The sequence below is a fragment of the Balaenoptera acutorostrata genome, chromosome 15 (assembly GCF_949987535.1).
Source record: "Balaenoptera acutorostrata chromosome 15, mBalAcu1.1, whole genome shotgun sequence".
Lineage (NCBI taxonomy): Eukaryota > Metazoa > Chordata > Mammalia > Artiodactyla > Balaenopteridae > Balaenoptera > Balaenoptera acutorostrata.
Window position 1 is genome coordinate 3,632,252 of NC_080078.1, and position 18,300 is coordinate 3,650,551.

At 44.1% G+C, this 18,300-nt stretch overlaps 2 protein-coding genes across 3 annotated transcripts in view; both read right to left on the reverse strand.

The window, feature by feature from the left end:
• Positions 1–18,300, reverse strand: part of RADIL (Rap associating with DIL domain) — a 59,447-nt gene that overhangs the window by 32,805 nt on the left and 8,342 nt on the right. The window contains exon 1 of one of the 2 annotated variants that reach the window (XM_057528403.1): positions 2,354–2,413. The exons of the other annotated variant lie outside the window; for it this stretch is intronic. The gene's annotated coding sequence lies outside the window, so the exon portion shown is untranslated. Of the gene's footprint in view, positions 1–2,353; positions 2,414–18,300 lie in introns of those variants that run through there. 2 annotated transcript variants of the gene reach the window in all.
• On the reverse strand, positions 12,790–16,787 carry PAPOLB (poly(A) polymerase beta). The gene has a single exon (XM_028167568.2). It carries the CDS (start codon positions 16,597–16,599, stop codon positions 14,671–14,673), a length of 1,929 nt encoding a protein of 642 aa, XP_028023369.1. The 5' UTR covers positions 16,600–16,787; the 3' UTR covers positions 12,790–14,670.

Here is an 18,300-nt window from a genome sequence, read left to right on the forward strand (position 1 = left end):
AAGAATAAGCAAAAAAAAAACAAAAACAAAAACAAAAAACCAAAAAGCCAGACACAAAAAGGTACAAATAATGATTCCATTTATAGGAAATTTACTTAGAGCCAAAACTGAACTATGGTTTTAAAAGTCAGAGAGGTTGGCTCAATGGCCAAGGACCAAAAAGGGGTGTGAGGGAGGCTGCAGGTGTCCTGATAATGTTCTAGTTCTTGCCACACAGGTGCACCCATCTTCTGAAAGCTCGTTGAGCTGTACCCTCACAATGTGGGCACGCTTCTGTCTGTATGCTATTTTTCAATGAAAATTTTCCTTTTAAAGAAGAGGACATCAGATGTTAAGATTACCATACACAAATTATAAGATCATGCTTACACTGTTTAAAGAGATAAAACATCCCTTGAAATATATGTAGAGAACAGGAAATTATAAACAATAGCATCAGCTTTGAAAAGTAACCAATTAGAACTTCTAGAAATGAAACAATACAGTGACGGAAACTATGCAGCATATCAGACACAACGGAAAAGAGAATCAGAGAACTAAAAGACAAGTCTAAAATGTCTAGGATGTGGTACAAAGTGACCAAAAAAAGAAGAAAAAAGAAGATATGAAAGACATTAGGAGACAGGGAAGAGAGAGTGAGAGGCCTCACACACGTTTAAAGACAGCTCTGGGGGAATTCCCTGGCAGTCCAGTGGTTAGGACTCAGCGCTTTTAGTGCTGAGGGCCTGGGTTCAATCCCTGGTTGGGGACTTAAGATCCCACAAGCCGCGCAGCGCGGCCAGAAGACAAAAAAAAAAAAGACGGCTCTTGGAGGAGAGCAGTAAGAAGCGGGCAAAGGCAATATCTGAAAAGAAGTGAGAATTTTCCAGAACTGACTGAAGAAACCAATTTGCAGTTTCATGAAGTCCAATAAAAGAAAGAAGAGAGACATCACAAGAAAACTACCAACCAATATCCCTTATGTATAGAGATGTAAAAGTCTCCAAGATAGTAGCAAACCATGTTCAAGTGGGATTTATCCCAGGAATGCAAGAGTGATCTAACATACAACAGTCAATCACTGTAATATACCGTATTGATACAATAAAAGACCAAAATGACATGGCCAGGTACTAAGTGCCACTGGATTAGACACTTTAAAATTGTTAATTTTATGCTATATGAATTTTATTTCCATTTTAAAAGTCAGGCTTTAAAGACCCTAATGTGAAAGGCAAAACTGTAAAGCTTTCGTAAGAGAATGCAGGGACTATCTCTACCACCTCAGAGGCAGGGAAGGGTCTCTTATACGAGACAAAACCAAAACAGAATCAAAAGCATTCACCATAAGGAAGAGACTCGACAAATTCAACTATATTAACAATTTTATTCATCAAAAGACACGATAAGTAGAGTTTAGAAAATCAACTCACAGACTGGGAGGAAATCATTATAACACGTATTACTGATAAAAGACTAGAATCTAGGGACTTTCCTGGTGGTTCAGTGGGTAAGACTCCACGCTCCCAATGCAGGGGGCCCAGGTTCGACCCCTGGTAGGGGAACAAGATCCCACATGCGTGCTGCAACTAAGAGTTTGCATGTTGCAACTAGGAAGTCCGAATGCCGCAACTAAGACCGGCACAGCCAAAATAAATAAATAAATAAATAAATAAATATTTTAAAAAATATATTAAAAAAAAAAGACTAGAATCTAGAATAAAGAATGCCCACAAATCAATAAGAAAAAGACCAAACAATAGAAAATGCAAAACAGCAGACCAGGCACTTGACGTTTCCAGTGGAATGGTAAATAGGAGACTGTTTGACCCCACCAGGTAAAGTAGAAATATGCACACTCAGTGTCCAGCAATATCCCTACCAGGTGTGCAGCCCCGAGGGACTTGTGCGCTTAGGGACCAGGATGCTCTGCGCAGCACGATCCCCAGACCCTTTTGCAGAGTCGCTCAGCATCACTGCACCCACGTGGCGGGACACGGCTCCAAGCAGCACGGGCGTCAGCCCCACAAGCACAGCACGAAGGAGACGTAAATCCACCCGCATAACTCAAAACAGGCAAAGCGAAACTCTCGTAGGCAAAAATGCACAGGTGATAACACTAAAAGGAAACTGAGAAAACAGTCATTACCAAGTCAGGATGGTGGTTCCTTCCGAGGGGGAGGGAGAGGGTGGCGCCCAGAGTGACCCCAGGGGGACAGCGCGCCGGAGTCCATGTGCCCGCAGCGAGGCTCCGGTCGGCGGCTTGCTTGGTAATGACCTACCAACCCAGGCAGGCGGGTCTTCTGCCCTTTCCTGCACACGGTCCCTTCTACAGTTACATACCCGTCCACAGCCTCACAACCCACTGCCATACCTGTCCAGGTGGAGGGCACCCTGAGGACACGCCGGGTGGGGACCGGAGCCCCCTGCCCATCCCGCCGAGGGCTCTCCCGCCTGGAAGCGGCCGCAGGCTGCCGTGGCCCCTGAGCTCCGACCAGCAATAAGGACACTGCCTACACCAGCCGCTGAGAAAGTTGGATGCTGCCGGGAGGAGGCGCCCCCAGTGGCCACTGCCCGCTGCCAGCTCTGCAGCTCCATTTCCACCCGGCCCTGTCCCCCCAGCACAAATCCCTGTCCCCCACCCACGGAGCTGCCCGACGTCCGCCTTCCCGCCAGTGGCCCAGGGGTTCAAGTCCCGGGCAAAGTGCAGATGTCCTAAGCTTCCCAAGCCTCCTCTCCACGGGCCTGGAGGAGAGCCATGAACACCTCCAAGGGGACTGCGTCCCCTCCCCACCCTCTGTACTCCACCCGTGACATCTTATTTCTTAAGCTGGGTCATGGGTGCGCCAACAGTTCATTACACTACGCCGTATCTATTTCTTGCGTGCCTGAAGTATTTCAAAAGAAAGATTAGGAAAGCAATGAGAAGCAGGGACAGATGACAAACAGAGATGTTTGTGAACATTCCAAAATCTGCTCCACCTCGCAAATACCAAAGGAAATGCAAGCTAAATAATGAGGTACGCTTTCCCTTCAAATCAGCAAAGATTCTTTAATGATGGAATCACATGACAGCGAGGATAAGGAGAGACGGACACACTCAGAAACTGCCTGTGGGAATGTTAACTGGCACTGGTCCACCCCAAATTTAAAAATAGCCCGCGGGATAGTGCCAACTACATCATATTAGACCTGGACACATCTATATTTAAAAAGTCTCCATCTCTCCACGAATGAATTCCACTTTTAAGTTGCTATCCTACAGAAATAATCAGAAAGGAATCAAACACTTCTGTACAAAGATGTTTATATAAGCATTACTCATAAATAGAAAAAAAAAAAAGGGAAACATTCTAAAATTCCAATAAAGACATGGTTAGGCACACCACCCATTCACTGGCATTAAATATGATGTTTGCAATATGAGTAAATAAGTATATTAAGTTAAAAAAAGAATATATAACTATGTACATAGGTTGATTTAAATTATGTAAGAAAAGTAATGCAATAGTAAGAAAAGAATGAAAGTCACCAAAATGTTAAAAGCAATTCTCTCTAGGTGGTGACTTTACAGGTGATTTTTACTCTCTGCCTAATACTTTCTCTTATTTTCCAAATTTTCAATAACGAATATGTCTTATTTTCTTAAGTGGGGGGGAAGTCACATTTTCAAGTACCGAGCAGCATTATTTCCGTGGTAAAACTTGGACCTTCTCCTGCCAATTAGGGCCTTAATCAGGGAAGAGCAGCCCTCTCTAGAAGGAACTAATAACCTAATTAAGATAATAGGTAACTGAGGAGATAAAATGCTTAGGCCATTTGTTAGCCAGTCACAGATGGAAATAGAGCCTTCCAGAACCATGCCAACGAGAGAGCAGTGTGGCAGAAGCAGGAATTTTCTTTAGCTGAAACCAAAGGCCCCGTCTGACTGCCCAGAGACGCCTCGAGCCCTCCCTTGGAGAGACTCCTGGTAAACTGAGGAACACCAGCCCAGCCGGCGCCTCTGCTCACACGCCTCAAGGACCCACACGGGAGGGGCCGCCGAGGCTCCTTCCCGGCTCCACCTGGAGAACCAGCCTTGTCGCGAAGGTCAGCACCTCCTCTCTCTCGTCCAGGGTGAGGAGCCTCCCTGCCCCGGAGGCTGCATCCCGAGGATGCCCGACGCCCCGCTGCCCTGCAGCGAACCCCCTACGCTCGTGCAGGCTGGAAGAGAGAGCCATGGAAACCGCTTTGAAAACCGGGCAAGAAGACAAGAGAAACTAGGAGAGAAAAGATCCGGAAAACACGTCAGTCCAGGAGACGCAGAACCTGGATAACAGACGAACCAGAAGGAATGATCCAAGGAGGGATGTGATTTTTCAGAACTGAAGAACATGCGTTTTTAGCTTAAAAGTCTGACACACAGTAGAGGTTAAAAACGCATAAGGGGGGACTTCCCTGGTGGTGCAGTGGTTAAGAATCCGCCTGCCAATGCAGGGGACACGGGTTCGACCCTGGTCCGGGAAGATCCCACATGCCGCGGAGCAACTAAGCCCGTGCGCCACAACTACTGAGCCTGTGCTCCACAACTACTGAGCCTGTGCTCTAGAGACCGTGAGCCACAACTACTGAAGCCCGTGCACCACAACTACTGAGCGCACGTGCCACAACTACTGAAGCCTGCGTGCCTAGAGCCCACGCTCCGCAACAAGAAGCCAAACCACAATGAGAAGCCCCGCGCACTGCAACAAAGACCCAACACGGCCAAAATTAAAAAACGCATAAGGGGTCAAAATACACAAACAGCAAATTTTAATAACCTTAATACGATAAGAGAATATGGACGTTATAAACAAATACGGTAACATATACAACCATAATTTTTTACATAAAAAAACAAAAGTCTAGCAGAAAGGGTGCAAACACACCCCAACCAGGACACACACCGAGAGTCTGCAGAATGAGGCAGCATGAAGAAATTACCTGCGTCTCCAGAGGGAGGAGAGAGAGATTACGTCCAAAGGAGTGAGCGTCCCAACACGCCCCAGCCTCTCCCGGAGGCACTGGGAGCTGAAAGGAATGGACTGAGGCCTCCAAAATTCTAGGAGAGAAAAGTATTTCCATCTAAAGCTCTACACCCAGCTAAGCTATTAATCGAGCATTAATGTGGAGCAAAGATCTTTTAAGCAACTTCACCTCTCATGGACACTTTCCCAGGAGGCCACGGGAGGAGCTGGTCCACCTCAACCAGTTGTAAAGCGAGAACCAGGGAAAAGGGAGCGGAGACAGGGGTCTCCTCTGCAGAGACACCAGGGCGAGGACGGCTGAGAGCGGGCTCGAGAGCAGCCGGCCCGACCTGAGCAGGCAGAAGGCGCCCAAACTGGATAAAACCAGCCACACACCTGAGCATCTGGAAGAGAGCTACTGGCAGAGGATGGAGAAATGCTGAATTAGTGAAAAGTACCAAGAAAAAGGGCAAAAAATAATACCAATAATTAATTTCCAAGAAACTGGAAGCTGGACTTGAAGGAAAGGTGATCTTTGTGTACACCAGGCCTCAGCTGTAAAAAGCCGTCTCTGGTCCTAAAAATGTAAACACTGATTACTAATATAAACAAATTTACAACTGTCCTGAGAGGACAGGGCGAGGGAAGCTGATATTTTAAAAGGGGTGGCGAACAGAGCTGAATTCTCATCTTCATGGAAGAAGTCACTAGATCACCCTCAGAAAGTAAAAACCAAGCAGTAGTGGGATAAATGTGTTACTTTAAGTTGTGGAATTAAATGCCAAATAAGGAACAGTTCACAACTGAAACTGGTTCCCTCTGGGCAGGGCAAATTGGGAAGAGGGAAGGCTAGTGCAGGGACCTGCTGCTTCAGCTTTTTTGCTTTGTTTTGTTATTCCTAATCAGCAATGAGAAAGTATCGCTTTAACTGTGCACGTATATATAACTGGTGAAAGTAAGTTTTTAAACGTACATACTTTTCAACCTTCTAAACAAACGAATGAATGAATGCACGCACTTATGGTATGTATTTCGTCAATTCCTACACACTTTCTTGCACATTTTAACATCTTTGAACGCATCCTGCGTTCTTGTGGAGCGTCCCAGGCAGCAGCTGTCATGTGAGAACTTGGCTATTGTTCCTGGGGGGCGAGATTCTGCAACATTTCAGTCATTTAAGGGCCATTTGAAGAATGAATGAGTTCTGGTTGTCATGTGCAAACTTGCAGAATTTTGGGCCAACAGCTTGAGAGAAAATCCCAGGGATAACAGTGGAGCACTTTCAAGAAATGCGGCATCAGAAATATTCTTGAGGGCACAAAAAAGGGCGCTGTGTGGAAATGTGCAGTGACAGCTCGAGTCGAAAAGAAGACTTTGAATTTATTTCGCTCCTATTTATCTTTTTGTGTGTGCATGTGCACAGAACCAATATAGATTAAAGTCCATGTTTAAATAAATCTTCAGGTTTATTAGAGCTCTTTAGGTAAGTACAAAACTAAGAATCCCAAGTAATAATAATAAGGCATTGTGTCCTATTTTAACTTGTATTTTTTATGTTAGTGGTAAGTAGGTATGGTGATCTTACAATCAATAACATCTTTTATGTGGTGAAATATGGTATATACAGGAATATGTATTGCAAAATTGTTCTTAATGACCCCCAAATATACATAGTGTTCTGACCACACCATGGAATATTCCATAAGCCCTAGAATGAATGAATTAGAATGATAACAGATGATGTGGGGAGATTTTCAAAAGGAGTTTGTTAAGAAAAGATACAGAAAACTGGGCTTCCCTGGCGGCGCAGTGGTTGAGAGTCTGCCTGCTAATGCAGGGGACGCGGGTTCGAGCCCTGGTCTGGGAAGATCCCGCATGCCGCGGAGCAACTGGGCCCGTGAGCCACAATTACTGAGCCTGCGCGTCTGGAGCCTGTGCCCCGCAACGGGAGGGGCCGCGATAGTGAAAGGCCCGCGCACTGCGATGAAGAGCGGCCCCCGCACCGCTATGAGGAGTGGCCCCCGCTTGCCGCAACTAGAGAAAGCCCTCGCACGAAACGAAGACCCAACACAGCCAAAAATAAATAAATAAATAAAGTAGCTATAAGATACAGAAAACTAAGCATGTGATCCCATTTTAAGATAATAATAACTGGGACTTCCCTGGTGGCGCAGTGGTTAAGAATCCGCCTGCCAATGCAGGGGACGCGGGTTCGATCCCTGGTGCGGGAAGATCCCACATGTCATGGAGCAACTAAGCCCGTGGGCCACAACCACTGAGCCTGCGCTCTAGAGCCTCCCCACTGCAACTACTGAGCCCATACACCACAACTACTGAAGCCCCCGTGCCTAGAGCCCGTGCTCCGCAGCAAGAGAAGCCACCACAATGAGAAGCCCACGCACCGCAACGAAGAGTAGCCCCCGCTCGCCGCAACTAGAGAAAGCCCGCACACAGCAACGAAGGCCCAAAGCAGCCAAAGACAAAATGAAATTTTTAAAAAATAAGTTAAAAAAAAACTGACTAAAAGTCTGCATGTGTACATGTTTACATAGATCTGTACAGGAGCATCTGAGCACAGAAAAACTATGGAAGGTCATGGTGGGAGCAGAATTCTAAGGTGACCCCATGATCTCTGCCCCTGGGGTTACTCCCGTGATTAAGTACATGGGCAAGAGAGATTTTGCCGGTATAATTAAGGTAACTGTGCAGTTTATCTTAAGATACAGAGATTATCCAGTGGGCCCAACCTAATCATGTGAGTGACTCCAAAGCAGAGAGTGTTCTCCAGCTGGTCACAGAAGAAAAGGGTCTGAACAAGGGGTTCCCCCTGCTCAGATGGGAGGGGCTACAGGAAAAGGAGCTGAGAGTGGGCTCTGGTCCACAGCTAGCAAGAAAAAGAAAGGAAAAAAAACATGGAGATTTCAGTCCTACAACCCCAAAGAACTGAATTCTGCTTTGTCAGCCAAACTTTGTGGGAAAGTTGTCTACACACAGGCTTCCTCTCTTTTCTCCTAGTCACCCTTTTGTATAAGTAGGTAACATTTCAGGCATCCAAAAGGGTATGAAGAACAAAATAATGCACCCATTGCAGCCTGAAGAAATAAAGCACATTCTAGATATGGCTGAGCTTTCTCTCTCCTATCCAGAAATAACAGCTATGCCGATTTGGGGTCATAATTCCCATGTGTATATTTATATTTTTTTCCATGTATTAAGTATGGCCAAGATATTATATACATACATAGTAAATATCTCTGAAAAATATATTTAATTTGCAATTTTTTAAAAAACTGATGAAACGGTATCATACGATATGAACACACCCACTTGCTATGTGTATCTCCAGCTCATTCGTTTTCAGTGCTGTATGGTATTCCATTGTAATATATTAAAATGGACCCATTTTTCCAGTTGATCAATGAGGAAGTCAGTCTCCAAGATGGTCCCTCGCGATATCCTGTTTTTCAAGCCCTTTTGTAGTCTCCTGCCACCACGAATAGAGCCCGTTTAATCACAAGGACATGGCGGAAGTGGCAGTGTGACTTCCATGGTCAGGTCATGAAAGACACTGCGGCTTGTGCCTGGCTCTCTCAGATCACGTGTTGGGGTTAAGTTAGCCGCCATGCTTTGAGGACACTCGGTCAGCCCTTCAGAGAGCTGAGGCCTCCTGCCAACAGCCAGCATCAACATGCCAGCTGACATCTCACGTTAAATCATCTTGGCATTCCAGAGATTCAACAAACTTGGTCATGATGGTTTTTATATACATTTCTGGTTTGGTTTTAGTTTTCATAATCAACATTCATAAGTGAATTTGGCTGATAACTTTTATCATGTTCCCTTTCTCTGGTTTTGATATGAAGGTGAGATTTGTTGTAAAAAATGTTTCTTCCTTTTTTGTTTTCTGGAATAGTCTGATGTAAAATATTGGAATCATCTTGTCACTGAATATCAGTAAGATTGGCCTGTACAACCTTCTAGGTCTTATGTTTTTGTGATTTTACTTTGGTTTTGGTGGGGACATTTTCAAACTACTCATGCCATTTCTTTTCAAGGTTATAAGTCCATTCAGGTTTTCTATCCTTCAGTGAGTCTGGGTAGGTTATCTTTTTCTAGGAGATTGTCCACTTCGTGTAAGTTTTCAAATTTACTGCCATAAAGCTATCTATAAGATCCTTTAAATGAAAATTTAAAAAAAAAAACTACTGTATTTGTAGCTATAACCCCTTTTAAATTCCTAATATTGCTTGTGTACCATCTTTAGTTTTCCTCGACAATCTTCCCAGTTTGACTATTTCATTAGTCTTTTCAAAGAACCTACTCTTCACTTTGTTGATCCTCTGCACTGCATGTTTATCTTCTGTCTCTACTTTCTGCTCTGTATTATTTCCTTTTTTCTCTCACTGAATTTATATCCTTTTTAACCTAGTTCTGTAGGCACACAGCTCATCAGCTGCCAGCCTTTATTCTTTTCTAGGGTAAGCATTTAAAGCCATAACCCTCCTCTTCTAAATACCACATTGGCTGCATCCCACAAGTTGCATTTTCACTACTGTTCAGTTCTAATTCACACTGAAGTGTCTTTTTTGATCCTGACTTATTTGGGAGCGTTTGAATGTGTAAACGTATGAGTTCTGTGTAATTCGCTCTACCATTGCCTTCCAACACCCATCCTCTCCTTCTCCCATCGCATAATGGTGGGGAATGGTGGTCGTGTAACCAGCTGATACAAACTACAACTTCCGGTCTCCCTCACAGGTAGGCAGGGCCTTGTGACTAAGTTCCAGTCAGTGAAAGACGAGGGAATGTCATCCTCTAGGGACTTCCAGGAAAGCTCCATAGGAGGAGGACACAGTCTGCAGGGACACCTTCGGCCTTCCCCCCTTCCTTCTTTCTTCCTGCCGTAAATGAAGACATGATGGCTATGATGGCAGCGGCCCCGCCATCATCCTGCACCTTGAGGTGATCTTGAGGATGGAAGGCATGGACTACAATGGTGGGGCTGAAAGTGCAGAAGCCTGGGTCCCTGGGGACCAGGAAAGCTCCCCCATCAGCCCTGAACTTACTCCCTCTGTAATGTGAAAGAAAATCACCCTGTATCGGGTTCAGTAATTGTTACCTGGCCAATGCAATTTCTAACCGATAAAGAAGTCTTTAAGATATCACTTTGATGTTGGTTTCTTGATTACAAAATACTTCACACACACACGAAAGCATTTACAACTGAGACTAATAATAAAATGAACACCATTTCCTCCACCACCCAACCTGCAAAAAGTAGAACATTTCCAGTCTGCATTCTTGCAGCTGCACCTCCCCTGCTTCTCCCCACCTCTCGCCCTTGCTATTCTGAATTTGATTTCACATTCCCTTGTTTTTCCTTTATAGTTATACCTCACATTTTTGCCACCCTAAATTATACTGCCCTATTTTGCTTTTTTAAAAACCTTATGTAGATTGTGCCACACTGTGTATTTTTCTGTGATTGTCTCTTTCCCCTCAACATTATGAGACACACCTACCTCGATGCATGAAGCTTTGGTCCATTTAATCTCACAGCTTTACATTGTTTGCTGCATGAATACACACTCTCTCTCCACTCCCCGTTTAGGGGTATGTGGGTCATTTCGAGCTTCAGGCTATTACAAAATGCTGCCACAAACACTCCCCTACTCATCTCCTGGTGACCCGTGGGACGGTCTTTCTAGGAAAGTGCTTCCTGACTTTTCTGTAACCATGGCATATGCGGGAAACGATGACATCCCCGTGGCACGCTGGAGGTAAACTAGAGGGTGTGCAGGGCTCTGGACACGGCTGCAGCGGTGGCCCACAAACTCTGGCCACCTCAAGGGATAAAGAGACTGGTAAGGTTAAACCCACCAGTGCCCCCCAGTGTGGGAGTGGAGCCCCCAGGGCAGAAGGAATGGAGCACAGGGTGGGGGCACGTGGGCAACACTAGACAACACCCACCTTCTCCTGAAGGGACCAGACAGCGTGTACTCCCCCTCCTCCTCGCCAAACCTGAATATCGTTAGGCTTCATTTTTGTAAAAGAAAAATAGCTCTGTGGTCTTAATTCCTATTTTCCTCACTAACAAGATTGAGCATCTTTCCATGTCTATTGTCCATTCTTAGTTCCTCTTCTGTGAAATACCTACGCATCTCTTTTGCCAGTTTATTGGGTTGTTTCATCTTTTCAAATAGACTTTTTCTTCTTCCCAATATAGCCTGGATAGTAATCATTTGTTTTATGTATTATGAAATCTCCCTGCTTACAGCCTGTTTTTCAATTTTCACTGTTCATTACTCGATACAATTAAGAGATTCTGTTCATCAGTCTCTTCATGGTGTGAGCTTTTTTGTGTCTTCTTTAGGAAGTTCCTCTCTATGCTGTTTGTCATTGTTCCTAACTTACTGTTCTGCAGTCAGAGAACATGTTCTATGAATCAGATAACTTGAACTATGTTGAGTCTTACTTTCTGGATCTAGCATGAGGTTATTATTCTTTTTTACATGTCCAAGTGCTTGAGAATAACATGCATTTTCTAATGGTTGAGTGGAAGGTTCTATAACAAATGCCCAATAGATCAGGGACGACAAATGCCGGCTGGGGGGAATGGGTGACAAATCCAGCCCTGGCCATCTGTTTACATATTGTCCAGGGCTGCTTTCACTCTACAAAGGCAGAGTTTGTATAGCCTCACAAAGCTGAAAATATTTCCTATCCGGCCCTTTACAGGAAAAGTCTGCCAAGCACTGTTGTTGTGTTCAAAACTGTTTCCCCTCTACTTTTTTGTCTGTTTAGTATCAATTAATGAAAAGAGTTGTTTAAAAATCTTCTGTGACAATGACACTTTTGGCAATTTCTGTTAAATCTTTGCTTTATTTTATGTTGAGGTTATTGTACTAGGTGCAAAAAAAATTAAATTGGTCCCTTTTCCTGCTGCATTATTTCTTCTCTCATTAATGCAGTGGTCCCTTTTGTCCTTGGTAATTATTTTTGCTTTGAAATGTTTGGATAACATTGTTACTGTAACAGCTTTTCATTGGCCTTTTTTCCATTCTTTATGTCTCACGTTTTGGGTGTGTCTCTCGTAAATAAAATAGCGTACAGCTGGACTTAGTTTTTCCATGGACTCTTGACAATCTCCACATTTTACTCAGGAAGTTTAGTCCATTTATTATGTATATAGTGACAGATATATTTCGTTTCATTTCCACCACCTTAGATTGTATTTTCTTTCTACACCATTTTCTCTATGCTTCCCACCTCCCCCCCCCACCTCTTTCCTGCCTTCTTTTGGATTAAGATTTTTTAACTCCATTTTTTTTGTACCATCATTGATATGAAGTTTTAACCTTTTCATGTTTTTTCCCTATTATAACATGAATTCTAGACTTCAAGTCGAAAAGTTCATCGGTGACTTTACCCACCAGAACAACAGTAAGAACATCTGAACTGCTATCGTCAGATTTAAACCCCTCTGCTTGCTTCTTTCTTGCTTATTTTTATTGTGTTTTTTAATGGAGAAATACATCATCTGTTTTCAAAATAGTGCTTGAAAAATACAAGGAGTACAGATACTATAAAACAAAGCAAACTCCAGTCATGAGATACTACGCACACCGTATGAAAAAAATAGTCTGATATTCAGGTAACGAAAACTAGAATTAAAAAGCTCCAACTTTCCAGCTTGGTAAAACAAGTACAGTTACACGAAACATTTAATAAACTAATTTTTCCCCAATGTGTGAACAAAATGACAAGACTAACTGTGTGCCTGGCAATTTCAATGACACAATAGCTATTCAAAATACACAGGTACTGTACACACTTCACCTGATTTTATTGTGGTGGAAGGGGACTGCACAGGTAGTGGGAACGCTGTGTATTAGGCGTCAGAAAGTCATGGTGAACAGAAAGTCTCAATTACTGCACAGCCCACAACGGAAATGACTATATTCCAACTTTGGGGGAAATTATTTAAAAGGATAGGGAAAGGGTTTAAGAAGCTGCAGTTTAACATGAAAAACGCACATGTGGTAGAAAGGAACACTGCTGGGAGAAAGGAAGAATCAGAATCAGGCTATTTGGAAAACCTGTTAGGTTTGCTGTGTCCAGATTAGGAAAGACTAAGTTTTCATTCACCTACAACTGTTGAGAAACATGAATGTTCTGCTGCTTAATTATGAGCTCTCGTTTTTTTTTTAAAGAAAGGTTATTATTCCGAATCTTTTGCAGGATAAAACAAAAGAGTAGAAAGCTAACTAAATGTCAAGTGCTTGCTAGAAATTTCTGATGTTTCTACATGTAACTTTTACTGATGAATTTTAGGAAGTCATTTACAAATAAAAATTGGTTTAAAATTCTGGAGAAAATGCTTTTTTGCTTACACATTTAAATTAGAAATTAACTTTACTATAAGCAGGTGTTCTGTGGAGTATACAAATCTTCTCTTATGTGGAGACCCAATGCCCATCCAAGACGGATGACATGCTTCACAGGAATCACTCTTAGTAAAGCTTTACTAAAATATCAGCCACGTGGCCACAGGACTGTTGGTTCCACATCATGGTTAAGAAAACACTAGCATACTGAGTTTTCTGTGAAACGATATACAAGCATACCTTGTGCACACAAGCAAAGAGAAGGCGGCGGAGGCAGGGGACACAAAAAGCTTTTTTTCTTTTAGGGCAAATGATTAAGGACAAGAGAATATGGAGCTTTGTTAGCTCAAGACAGTATCTGCTGTTTGATAGCTGATTGTATGCACTCTGAAACAGTTCTTCAAATAAAACCAATCATTTCTTGATCCTGTCCCATCAAAACCAAACACTTACTAATTACTGTTTCAATGCCAAATATATACCCTAAGAGTTGACATTTCTATTTTAAAGGGTTACAGCTATCTCACAGGGACTGAGCTAGATGTACTTTATGCTTTTTCTGAAGTACAGTCACCACTGCACAATGGTAACCAATCTGAAGATTAATAATGAAGAACACCCTTCAGGAAAAAACTGAAATTCATCAAGCTGAAAAATCTAAAATTTGTTCTACTGTCTAATAAAAATATAAAGTGCATCAACAGCATAAGGAATTCTGATACCAGTTTGTACTGCAAACTTTCCCCAACAATGCATCAAACATCAATCCAGTCCCGATGTCAGTCATGGGTACAAACATAGCTGGAAGGTTTTTTTCTCTCTTTTTCCTCTTTAAGGGCAGGAGTCCTTTGAAATAGTTAGCGTTTAACTGTGGCTGACACATAAATAATCTGACACATCAATTAACAATACTTCTGGCTTCACATACTAACCTGGACTTCTGATCAAGATTAGCCCAATAAAGGAAGTCATCAAATAAGCCTAACAAAGCTATTTTGAACCATATCTAGTTTGGTACCCTTCATTCTTCTCCTTTAGCATTTGAAGACAGCAGGCTGAGTTGGCAGGTACTGTTTATGGACCCTTGAGGTTGTTTTTCTCAGTTCAATCTGTTTTACTGAATTCTTAATAATAGGAATAAGATTTGCAGGGAGAGCAGGGATACTGGGAAGGTCTTCACTGGATGTTCCCCATGAGGCCAACAGAGAAGCTGCTGTCTGAATAGTTTCCAATTGAGTCGCACCTGTCTCTTTATGAGACCGTTCCTCTTCTGTTTTGGTTTCCTTGGTCCTTTCTTCTTTGTGACGTGACAATGTCCTCTAGACTCCTATGATAGGATTAGCTATGTTTGCTGCTGCGCTCCCTGAAGGCCTGGGTGGATGGTTGACCAGACGTGTTGAGGAAACAACTCTGGTGACCATGGGCTTCAGTGGTGGAGAAATAGTTGGTTGTGGGGCAGTCTGAGGGATGCTTTCGCTGGACGTGCCCCCTGGGCTGTCGCTGGGATTTGCTTGTTGCGAGGAAACTTCAGGAACCTGTACGCTGGTCACAGATGCTGCCATCATAGCCGGGGCAGAAATGCTTCTGCCCTGAGCACTGCCAGTCACTGGGCCAGTCTTCATAGAGCCAGGAAGTGAAGACACAGACGTGCTGTCTTCACTGTCTACAGACAAGTCGAGGCTGCCGTCATCCAAAGCTGTCAATCTGACACCTTCCATCGAGTGTGTTTTCTTTTTCTGAAGCACGTGATTAGGTAGTAGTTGATGAAGTTCCTTTCTTCTCAAATGCATTGCAGCAATTTTCATATCCATCTCAAACATCTTACTATTTATCGCTTGCCTATAAACTGTATCTGTGAAAGACTGGATATCATAGGTGAGATCAATACTGAGAACGTCAGAGTTTTCTGGCTTTTTTAACACTAACCCAATCACCCACATTGTACGAAATTCTTCCCTGTCAGGATTTTCCTTGGGTGCTGGAAACGACTGAGGATTCACATGTGCCAGTGTAATAAATTCATTCTTCTCCAAGCTTCCAACCAGGATTCGGATTTTTGATTCCACCAAGCCCACCCATTCTAGATGTTGTTTTTCTGTTGGCGCGCTTGCTAGAAGTACAATATAATGCTTGTACTTTTGAAAGAAGCTGGGAGCTTCAAAAAGTTTGGACCACTCTGCCTTACTCAGCAAAATCTCATGTGTGATAGCAAGCCCTTGCTTAAACTCCTCAATCATGACCATCCTTGTTGAAACAGACACGTTGTACGTGGAGTTCTGCTGTGGGTACGCTGGTGTAATTATAGGCATGAGATGGTACCTATCGCTGGGATTTACTCTTGGGTCCCAGACAGGCAAATTAAGATTCCGTTCTTCAGGCTCTTTCAGTAGCACTGGATTTGGCCATTCCCATTCAGAAAACACCAAGAAAAATTTACGTACAAGAGTTGATGCTATCGCATTTGGATAAAGCTGGCAAGTTCTTGCTACTAGCATCGCCCAGGAAACACCTCCTAAGAAACCTAATATATTGGAATAGATATTGTGGCATTTGGCCCACAACTTGATGGCTCTCAGAGTTAATCTGAAGTTGTCAATGTTTGGTACTAGATGTAAAATCTCATCAGTTACCCGGCAACCATTAAGACTTCTTATGCACCTAATATCTAAATTTTTAAGCAGACTGTCATCTCTTAGGTCCAAATCTTCCGGAATAGTCTGCAGTGCTAATCTTGCAAACAAAATATCAATCTCTATCCCATCAAAACACAGTTTGATAACTGGTACAAATGCCTCTTCAACAGCCCTTAAATCCTTTACTTCTTCATGTAGTTTCAGTTTACCATAGAAGGAGGTGAAAAAATCGCTTCGATCAACATGTCTTGGTGCCACGCACAACGCGTCGATATCTGCACCTTTCGTATGCACCCCTAATCTATAAGAACCGAATGTAAAGATTTTCCCTCCAACGTTTTCTATTACAGCTTGTGGAAGACTCTTGCTTTCACTGATTTCTCGTATCCATTCCTTTACCAGGTTATTTAATTTCTCCAAAATTAAAATCCTGCGCTGTAGTTCCTCTTCCTCTTCAAAAACCCCAAAGGGCTTCAGGGTTTCAATTAATTTCTGGGTAAGTATGCAGTCAGTCTCCCTGGGGGGTGCTAAACTGATGGGGGAGGAGATGCCATAGTGCTTGGGCGGCGGCGGGGTCTGTTGTGATCCCGGGGTGGTCACCGGAAACGGCATCATCTCTAGCGCTGGCCCCGCCACGCCGCGTCCCCCGCCACCGCGACCTCCGCGGCCGCCGCCCGGGTCATGATCCGCTGAGGCGGGAGGGGCGGGGCTCCTACCAGCCCAGGTCCGACCCGCACCCGCTCCGCTCCCGCCGCTTCAAGGGCCTCTCCGCCGTTCCCTCAGCCCCAACATGGCGCCGGGGCCCTAGCTGCTGCGTTCTAGAACGCCCACGCACGCCACGCCGCGCGCCACGCACGCCACGCGCCGCGCGTGCCACGTATGCCACGGCGCATGCGCGCACGCAGAGCCTCATGGGGGCTGTAGTTTCCAGGTCTCCGCCGCGGCTTCTGGCCGGTGGGGGCCGGCACGGCCGCGCCCCGGGGTTCGGCCCTGTTATAACTGTTATAGACGTTTGCCCAGACCTACCGTCCAACTCCTTGCTCGCCATTCTCTACACCTCGGGTCTCCTTCCTCTCCAGTGGCATCTTCAGGTGGCCTTTGCCCTCTGGCCCATCCTTCAGAATCCCTCTATGGCAGGGTCCGTTGGTGGGAAGCAGCTCCGTGGCATCCTCCGTGGCCCGGCACCTGGGTGGTGGGGCAGCCAGGACCGCAACTCTGGGTTTTCGGTCCTGTTCTCTCCAGCTCTGAAGGTCCCATCGGCTGACCTCTGGTTTCTGCGGTTCCGGGTGGGGAGGCTGCTGCTCGCCTGTCTTTTCTTCTCGGCGACTGTAAAAATCTCTGAAGTGTCCTGCAGCATCACCACTAGGCAGCAAGGGGTAAACTTTTCGTTTATCTTACAGAGGAAGCACTGTGATTCCTGATTCGGAAGACTGGTGCTTTTCATCCCATGCTCCCGGATGACTCTCAGGCATGTCCGTGGAGTATGCCCTCACCCCATTCTCTTGATCCTCTTCACGTGGACATGGGACAGACCTTCTCATCCTGTTCCCCGTGTCTCTCAACCCATGTTTCTGTCTGCGTGATGCCAGGTCTACCTCGTTCTCTAATTCTCTTCAGTTATATTTAGTCTGCTGTTTAAGCCATCGTTGAAGTAATAACCATTTACAAACTTGCATTTTTATTACTAAAAGCATTATCTTGTTCTTTTCCAAATCTTCCTTGCCTTTTGGGATGACATTCTGTTCTTTCCTGTTTTCTTTCTACCTTTTATTTCATTAAACATTTTAAAAATACTTACTCAATATTTTATATCTAATGGTTCCAATTCCTAAGTTCTTGAGAATCTGATTCTACAGTTTGTTTTCTACTGACTCTTTTCAAGAAGCATCACTTCAAGTGTCTCGTAATTTTGGATTGTTAGCTCGTCTCTGTCCAGGCTTGGGATGCCTGTGTAGATGTCCTTCCAAAGAGGATTTACTTTGTTTCTATCTGATGTCCTTGTACACTATCAAATTATGTACACAGTAATTTAATTTCTTATCCAGATCACTTAAGTAGTGCAATTTTGAACCCCAAACACCTGAGAGGAAAGGTGATTTTCAATTCTAGGAAAGAGTAGTTTTTCCCACCCAGAGCCCAGGTCAAGAGAGATAATAACTCTTTGTCATCTCCTTTTACCAGGTAGCAGATTCTTCCTACTCTGTCTTTTCATTCAATGTGTCACCCTTTACAGTTTCCCAATATATGTGAGGGTCTCAGTCCCAACTTTCTACTTCCTAAGGTCCCAAGGCTCTGTGTCTCTTTCTCAGACAGCTA

Coding starts and splice junctions, on each gene's coding strand:
- PAPOLB (XM_028167568.2), bottom strand. CDS start 16,599: ATGATGCCGTTTCCGGTGACCACCCCGGGATCACAACAGACCCCGCCG.